The sequence below is a fragment of the Empidonax traillii genome, unplaced genomic scaffold (assembly GCF_003031625.1).
Source record: "Empidonax traillii isolate 1590-97213 ecotype Southwest subspecies unplaced genomic scaffold, ASM303162v1 scaffold1511:size131785, whole genome shotgun sequence".
Taxonomy (NCBI): Eukaryota; Metazoa; Chordata; class Aves; order Passeriformes; family Tyrannidae; genus Empidonax; species Empidonax traillii.
This window is the reverse complement of record NW_020956704.1, coordinates 114768-123322: the sequence shown is the minus strand read 5'-3', so window position 1 is coordinate 123322 and position 8555 is coordinate 114768. Positions and strand designations below refer to the sequence as shown.

Below are 8555 nucleotides of genomic sequence, written 5' to 3'. Positions count from 1 at the left end.
CATGAGTGAGACCCTGGTGAGTTGAGCAGAGCAAAAGAAATGAAGGTCTCTGCTAGTTTGATCAGCAGAAATCCTTTGTCAAGCCCAGTTGTTGTCAAGGTCAAGGTCTCCTCCTAAGAATTACAGAATTGCCGATGTTGGAAGGGAGATCATCTTGTCCAGCCCTCCCACTCAAGCTGGCTCAGCTAGAGCAGGCTGCTCAGAAACTTTTCCAGTCAGGGCTTGAAGATTTCTAAGGCTGGAGGCTTCCCAGACTCCCTGGACAACCTGTTTGGGTGTCTGACCACCCTCTCAGTTTAAAAAGATTAAATAAATTGCTTAGATTTCAGTGGAGGTGCTCAGTTTATGCCCATTTGCCTCCGTCCTTTCATTGCCAGGAGCTTCCCAGCTGGTTCTGGGAGCTGGCTCCGCGTCGTGCAGGTGACACAGAGCTGTGCAGCTGGGTGGGAGCCTGCACAGGATCTCATCCCAAAGGTGGGCTGTGGGCAGGTGACTGTCCTGTCCAACGGGACACGGATTTAGCTGCTGCTCGGAAATCCTTCCACCTCCTTCAGCAGGAATGATTGCCTGGCACAACGTGCAAGTGGTGCGTGGATGAATCAAGAGGGTCTTTATCTGAGGGCCAGGTTAAATACTTGCTTCTAACCTTGTCTTTCTCTGCTTGTAGTGCATCCACCGAGATGTAAAGCCAGAAAACATCCTGATAACAAAGCACTCCGTCATCAAACTCTGTGACTTCGGGTTTGCTCGGATACTGAGTGAGTGCTGCTGGATTGTTAACACGGGAAAGCTCCACTGAAGTGTAGGGTCAGCTTTTCACTCACTTGCCTTTGCCTGATGCATCTGCAAAGCATCCTCTATAAAAGGCTGTTGAGTCTTCCCAGGGAAGCTCTGCTAAAGGCTGGGTAGAGATCCCAAACCTTAAAGGAAGGAGCCCAGACACCACGGTGACGGGGATCTGTAAACAGCCTGAGCTCCCTGCTGGGGCAGCTGAGCTGCTGGGGGTGCTGGCACTGGCAGATGGAAGTCAGCCTTGGGCATCTTGGAGCTGCCCAGCCGTTGTTTATGCAGTGCTGGAGACACAGCTGGAGTTCCCTGGGAGCCAGACCCCTCTGGCTGCCTGCGCAAACAATGGCTTCACATTTTCCTTATAAATAAAGCCCCTAATCTGGTTTATTTTAGCTCCTGTGTTCAGACAAATCACGTGGGCTCCGGGAACTGCCCCCTGGCTGCTTGCAGGGCCCTGGAGAAAAACACGGTCCTGATTTTTGCCAAAGCGTTTCCAAAGCAGGGTCCTGTTGAGGCCAGTGACTCACCCCGTTCCTGCAGCCTCTGCCTGCCCAGGCACTGCCCCAGCACGTGCAACAGCTGATGGCTGCATCGCCCTGATCCCACATTCCTGATTGTCCCTCTCCTCCCTGACCCCACCCCAGCGGGTCCCAGTGACTCCTACACGGACTACGTGGCCACGCGGTGGTACCGCTCGCCGGAGCTGCTGGTGGGGGACACCCAGTACGGGCCCCCCGTGGACGTCTGGGCCGTGGGCTGCGTCTTCGCCGAGCTGCTCTCGGGGGTCCCGCTCTGGCCGGGCAAGTCTGACGTGGACCAGCTGTACCTCATCCGGAGAACCCTGGGTGAGTGGCCCCCTGCACGGCCTTCCCACGGCTTTCCTCTGCTGCGGGAACCGGAAGCGGGATCATTGCTTGCAGGCTGCCTGGAACCATCCCTCCACGCTCTGGGAAGGTGAATCTGGTGCTGGGCACGTTAGGAAAGGTGTGGGATGTGTTAGGTGGTCACTCCTGGTCCCTTGGGGTGGCCCAGTGACTGCTGAGGTGTCCCTTGGGTTGGGACAGCACGGGAGCAGCTGCCTCTCCTGCTGTGCTTCCCACATCTTCACCTGTCTCCACACAGGGAGTTGTGTCAGAAAGGACCAGGGATGTCTTGCATAAAGGTTTGAAAGATCCTGATACTCTTCAGGATTTGATTATCGAGCAAAGTGGTCAATGAATAGTTGGATTCAGTTCATCCCAGGTTTGGAGGTCTCATAAGCGTGGCCAGTGCCTGTGGATGGCTCTGTGCCTGGGAATGGGAGTGTGAAAATGTTCACACTTGTTCACAGAAATGTTCACAACTTGTCTGTTCCACGTGTTTGTCTTTATTCATCAAGGAATTTTAGGAGCCACTCCGGATTTATTTGTTAAATAAAAGAGCCACTATCCCCATAACACTTAAATTAATGCAGTCTCATTGATTCTCTTTGATCTTGGTGTGTAACATCTGATTTCTTGCCTGGCAACGAACAACCCCCTCACTTTTAACTGAAATTTGTTGGAATGAACTGAGAGTTGTAATTTTTACTGAGCAGTTTATAAAACTAATGGCTTTAAACAGATAAGCTCCTTAGCTAGGAAAATAGTTCAACACCGATTGCTTCACCCTCCAGAACCCATTAAAGCCAGTGTTAGGCAGTTACAATTCGTTTTTAATGACAGGGTTTCAGCCAGAAGAGATTCCCGTTAGATGCAGGTGCTGGAGTGAGCAAAGCTCCTCGGTGGAAGCTGTGCCATTATGGGGGGTGGCATTTTACTGGCTCTTTGTTACGGGCTTGATTTTAGCATTTTCCTTGCTCTGAGCTGCTCTGAGCTTCAAAAAAGCTGCCCTGGAGAAAAGCTGCAGCGTGTTCCTGGTGGAGCTGCACATCAGCTCTGCTCCATACAACACGCTCAGGAGTGTCCAAAGGGAATTTCACCAGTAGGAGTTAAATTTTCCTGAAGCTGGAACAGTTCACTGATGGCCCAAGTGGACATCAGGTGTCACAGAGGAACATTCCCTCAGCTCACTTGGTGGTATTCCATCTCTTTGGATGTTCTCTTGGGTGGCATCAGCCTTGTGGGGGGGATACAACCTTGTACAGGACAAACAGCCAATTAACTCAAATTTCTTTCTGTTCTTGGTCCAAGGGGATCTCATTCCCAGGCACCAGCAAGTGTTCAGCACCAACCAGTTCTTCAGCGGGGTAAGAATTCCAGACCCAGAGAGCATGGTAAGAGCTGCCTCCTCCAGATGCAATTCCCCTGAGCCTGCTGCTAACCAGTCTCTCTCCCTCTCTAATCCTTTGCTAAGCAGATGAGGTGTTTGGACAGGGAAGTGCTCCTGCTTCTTTTTACCCACGTGCTGCCTGCTTTGGAAGTGGAGCTGGCAAAGCCTTGCTCAGCTCGCCCAGTCCTTTGCTGCGCAGCACATTTTTTCCCAATCCAAAAGCTTTGCCCTTTACTTTGCCAGTGTGTGCACCAGGATATTACCTGGAGGTGGCTGAACCCGTCTCACGACATTTTAACTTCTGCACTTTGTAAAAACAGTCAAAAAAGTATTGCTCTCCACCCCTTCCCCCCATTTGTGGTGGCACATCCTTGGTAAATGCCAGGCCTGTAAGCACACGGAGCAAGGGAGGCATTTTGCGAGGTCACGTGGCTGTGGGAAGCTGGGTCTCTGTCCCCTGATGAATGAAAAGCTTGCTGATATGAGTACACTCACTGGGGTTTTTTTTTCCCTCCAGGAGCCGTTGGAAATGAAATTCCCCAATATTTCATACTCGGCTCTGTCTCTCATGAAGGTAAGAAAGCTCCAGCCCTGCACTGAGATGAGCAAATGGGGTCTGTGTCACTTGTCAGGAAATGGTGTGAGTTGGGGGTTGAGTTATCAGAGATTCATTGAAAAATAGAGCTGGTTTCCTGCCCCTGTTCCTCGAGCCACAGCTCCTACTACAGCTGTGGATTCCCCATCCCTGGAAGTGCTCAAGGCCAGGTTGGAAGGGGCTTGGAGCAACCTGGGCTGGTGGAAGGTGTCCCTGCCCGTGGCAGGGAGTTGGAATGAGATGGGCTCTAAGGTCCTTTCCAACCCAAACCATTCCATGATTCCTTGATTAATTGCTGCAATTGCTGGGTATCAGCTGCTCCTCAAGCTTCCTGCTGACTGAACAGCCACTCTTATAATGCATTAAAAAAATTATTAACCCATGTGCCTGTGGGAATACTCGTTGGCTGTGGTGAGGAGCTGGAATTGTGCAGACCTGTTTCATGAGTGTTTTGTGTGATCCTTCATTTTTTCTAGGGATGCCTTCGGATGGACCCTGCAGAGAGGCAGAGCTGTGAGCAGCTGCTGCAGCATCCCTACTTTGACAGCTTCAGGGAGGCAGTGGATCTGGGGAAAGAACAGGAGAAAACAGCTCGGAAAGCAGCCAGGCTGCCTCGGAAGCACATGCCAGGGGTAACTTTGCCACAGTGTTTCATGTTCTGTGCCTGAGGAGGGGCTGGTTCTTTTGTTGGCTCCCAGGAGCTGGGCTGGGCTGGCAGTTTAGGGTGTTGGACTGGTCTCAGTTTTATCTTGAGGAGAAAACAAACCTCCTGGCTAAAGAGTAAATCCACACAAACTGGATACTGCCCTGCAGCTCTGCGGGGCACCGGGGATAAGCAGCACAGCCCTGAGAACCAGCAGGGTTATCCAGGAATCTGCATTCCTGACAAAGGGTAGCAGGAGAGCTGAACAAACTGGACACACTCACGTGGCTGGTTTAATTTCGGATCTTTTTTGTGCTTTTTAATCCCAAATTACAGAGATGGAAAAAATGCCCAGTTCTGTTTGTAGCTGGTGATGGGACATGATCCCATACTCAGTTCCACGTTACACCACACACTGGGTGTTCCTGCAGCTGGAGTTGCCAACAAATTCCCTGCTCCTTCAGCCTGTCCGGACTCCATCCCGAGTCCCCAGATCCAGCCTCTCAATGCAAGTCATTCCTGAGAGCCACATTCCCCATGGCAGGGGCAGGGAAGTTGGAGGTGAGGGATGGAGAAATGTAAATTCCTGGATCAGACTGAGTCGCCTCTTCCGTTTCTATGCCATGGGATATAACAGCAATATTTTTCTTGCCCTGGATGACTGGAAGAAATCCCTTGAATGAGTTGATCTGGTTGCAGTCCCGGCACAGAACCCCAGATCCATGGCTCTTAGCATGAGAAGTACGGGATTACTGTAGGAAATAGTGACATTTTTCCATGTGGAAAAGTGTGCTTTATTCTCATTCCAGACAAATACAGTCGGTGTAACTTTCCCTTCAGTTGCAGCACCTGCCCCAGCTGACCAGCAGTAACGTCCTCCCGGCTTTGGACAGCAAGAAGCACTGCTGCAAAACAAGGAAATCCAACTACCACTTCCCAAACATCTGACCACCTTCAGACCTGACTGTTCAAAGTTCAAGGATGAATTCGGGATGTATAAAGGGAGGATACACGGTGGGAAACTAAATTACTAAACGTTGTGACACGTCCAAAGTGAGTCCAGCCTGAGGAGAGGCTGCCTGACTGCTCCAGGTAGTTCCCAGCCTGCTCCAGAGACACCCCTGCCTCGCTCCTGCGCTTCCAGATCACAGAGTGCTACAGCTGCTGGTAGTGACTTCACAGGCTCAGCAGGCACCACTCCCAGGAGAGCACACCAACCATAACCTCTCCTTTCTTTACTCTTTCCAGAGTTTCTCCTGAGTGTTTCATCCGTCAGTTGAGACTGGTCTTCTTGGCTGTTTCTGACAATAGTGAAGCCACTTGCTTGTAGTTACAGGAATTGTTTTGATCAAAACTAATCATGAGCATAATTTATAACGATGGCCAGACACGGGCAGGAATTCTACCTAAGTGTTTGTATAAAAAGTGACTCGGGTTTGTGGAATCTCAGGATGTAATATTGGGTCGATTTTGAATAAAAGAAATGTAGCTTGTTTTTCCAATTTACTGGATTTATTTTTTTACTTGAAACTAAGAGCAGAAATGTTTTCCCAGTACATTCTGCGTTCCACAACAGTCAAAGCCATTTCAGTGGGACAGATCAGGAGGGGGGAGCCGAGGAGGGGTCGGGCTCTGCTCCCAGGGAACAGAGACAGGAGGAGAGGGAACGGCCTCCAGCTGTGCCAGGGGAGGCTCAGGTTGGATATTGTGGAAAAAAGGGTTGTCCAGCCCTGGCACAGCTGCCCAGGGCAGGGGGGGAGTCCCCATCCCTGGAGGGATTTAGAAACCATGTGGATGTGGCACTCGGGGACACGGGTCAGTGGTGGCCTTGGCAGTGCTGGAGGAACAGCTGGAGTCAATGCTCATGGAGGCTTTTCCAACCTGAACGATGCTGATTCTCCCATTCATCGGCAGTGATGAGGATGCAGCCAAAGGGCTGCACAGAACTCACCCAGTCCATGTCAGCATGTGGCAAAAATGTGCACCAGGGCATATCCAAGAGCCACTGCTCCTGCACAGCCAGCCGTGCTCCATCCCGTGTCCTGAGGAGTGACCCTGCCTGCCTGCAGATCACTCCACTGAAACCAGACAGCAGAAGTCAAAGCATGAAGAACACAAAGATGACCCATGACTGCTTTTATTAAATCAGCTCCCACTGACAGGGTGGGATTCTGAGAGTGAACAGCCCTTTGTCCCCACAGCACCAACACCCATCACCAACCGCGCCCAGTGCTGCGGCTTCACCGCCCATCGTCACTGTCGCTTCATTTCTGTGCGGTGAAATAGCTGAACACTCCTCACTGAGGTATCAGCAGCTGCCTATGAACACAGGAACAGATGACTCTGTACAGAAGCCTGCCTTCTCTGCTGACATCCACCATTTAAGCTGCCTTCTCTGCTGATGTCCACCGTTTAGTGTAAGCTTAACAAAACTTCAGTGCATAATTTCTGAAAACGCAACGTACAGCTTTTGAGGCTGGACTGGGAGAGCTGGGCTTATTTCCACACCGGGAAACACAGCAGCTTCTACAACTTAATTTATGCAATATATGATAAATACTAGGAAGTCACATCTCAGTTACTGCTGTCGTGTTTAGTCCAAGTCCAGCTCCAGCTCCAGCTCTGGCAGCGCCTGCTGGAGGGCGTGAAAGGTGGTTTCTTTCTCTCTGATCCCAGGAAGGTCACTCAGATACAAATACTTAAGGTTCCTGTAAGTATTTAAAAAGAAAATCAGCAACTATTTAACTGCTGACAGAGAAATTAGAGAAAGGATAATTCCACTGTAGTGGTTTGGAGTATTTTATAAGGTGACTGGTTCTAATGGGAGGTTTTTTAGCTGCAGAGGTGCAGTATCCAAGTGCATCCCATACCCCAGGACTCAGGTCTGCCCCAGGACCTTGAGGCACAGGTGACAGGGAGCAGCCCCACACATCTGGAATGGCCAGACTCCAACCTTCCCACCCAACACAATCCCGAAACAGCCTGTGACAAGGGAGCTGTGGAAGCGCTCAGGGGCTCACGTACATCAGCTTGTGAAGGGCAAGGATGCCTTTGTCTGTGACATTCCCACAGGAGATGATCTTCAGCTGGAGGAGACTCTTCTGCAGGTTGTTTGTCTCGCTGAGCCTCTGCAGACACTCGTCCTGGATGTACATGCACTTCTCCAGCTTGATGTCCGTGACGTGCTCCAGACCGTCTGGGAAGACAAAAACAAGGATTTGATTCAGAGTGCCAGGACCAGCCTGTGCTGGTTGTTGAGTTCTGCCTCCAAACCCACCCAGCAACAAGATCCTGTACACACGGGGCCATAACACCCAATGAATCTCCCAAAGTCCCTTTCTGGTACTTCAAATCAATGAAAACCCTTTTGGTAAGATTTGAAGAGCTTTCACATGGGCATGTCACAAAAAAACAACAAGTTTGGGTGATAAACAATGACTCTGACACGGAGATGTGCTCATGCAGGAAATTCAAGGTCCCCTGCTATGAAAAAATAGTAATTTTTTTCAATAACTGTTGCCCATTTTGGTTTCTGCTATTTAAAGGAGACCCGAAACACCTTTTTAACGTTTTGTAAGAAACCAAGTGTTTGCTTTCTGTCTTTGAAGATGTCATAAATACCTGGAGAACAAGCAGAATTATGATTTCAGAGATACCATAGTCATGGCTTGGTGTAGAAAAAAAAAGAATACTTATAGTGCTTTTTGCTGCCAACTCATCAAAATTCGAGGCACTTCCTTAGTGCTACGGACATGTCAGGCAAGGGCTGATGAAGTTCCCAATCACCCACCTCCAGCAGAACCTCAGGAGCTCATAAAGCCATATTAAGGTTAAAAAAACCCACAGGAGACTTCTCAGTCTCTTGCCAAGGAATGAGACAATGACACAGTTATCGATACGACGATGCCACTGAAACCAAGACCATGAAGAACAATCTGACGTTACCCAGATAGTCGAATCCTCTGTACATGATGCAGGAGTCGGTGGCATTAATGGCTTCTATCTTGTACTTGCCCAGGGGCCCCGTGGGGAGCCCGTTGTAGTCCTGCTGCCACTTTGGGGAGCCCTGGAACCGCACCAGGGCCCCGCAGCGCAGCAGCCACTCCGAGGCCGCCCGGTCGGGGCCCACGGCCTGGATGCGCTCGTAGTCCACCCTGCCACGACACAGAGAGCACCCACGGGGTGCAGGAGTTACTCCCTTGGCAATTAAAAAAAAAAAAAAAAAAAGCAAATGTAACTGGACTTAACCCCTCCCGATTGCTTCTTCCCGTGTCTGTA

At 50.4% G+C, this 8555-nt stretch overlaps 2 protein-coding genes across 2 annotated transcripts in view; one reads left to right on the top strand and one right to left on the bottom strand.

Moving 5' to 3' along the window:
* Positions 1-5779, top strand: part of CDKL1 (cyclin dependent kinase like 1) — a 12878-nt gene extending 7099 nt beyond the window's left edge. The window contains exons 2-8 of the mRNA XM_027907650.1: positions 378-474; positions 668-758; positions 1434-1634; positions 2961-3043; positions 3557-3613; positions 4111-4266; positions 5118-5779. Coding sequence (XP_027763451.1) covers positions 378-474; positions 668-758; positions 1434-1634; positions 2961-3043; positions 3557-3613; positions 4111-4266; positions 5118-5225 — 793 coding nt within the window. The 3' untranslated portion in view covers positions 5226-5779. The remainder of the gene's footprint in view (positions 1-377; positions 475-667; positions 759-1433; positions 1635-2960; positions 3044-3556; positions 3614-4110; positions 4267-5117) is intronic.
* A 1035-nt stretch (positions 5780-6814) lies between these two features.
* DMAC2L (distal membrane arm assembly complex 2 like) overlaps positions 6815-8555 on the bottom strand; it is a 3535-nt gene continuing 1794 nt past the window's right edge. Inside the window, exons 3-5 of the mRNA XM_027907646.1 lie at positions 8223-8431; positions 7302-7473; positions 6815-6985 (exon numbers count right to left, since the gene is read on the bottom strand). Coding sequence (XP_027763447.1) covers positions 6871-6985; positions 7302-7473; positions 8223-8431 — 496 coding nt within the window. The 3' untranslated portion in view covers positions 6815-6870. The remainder of the gene's footprint in view (positions 6986-7301; positions 7474-8222; positions 8432-8555) is intronic.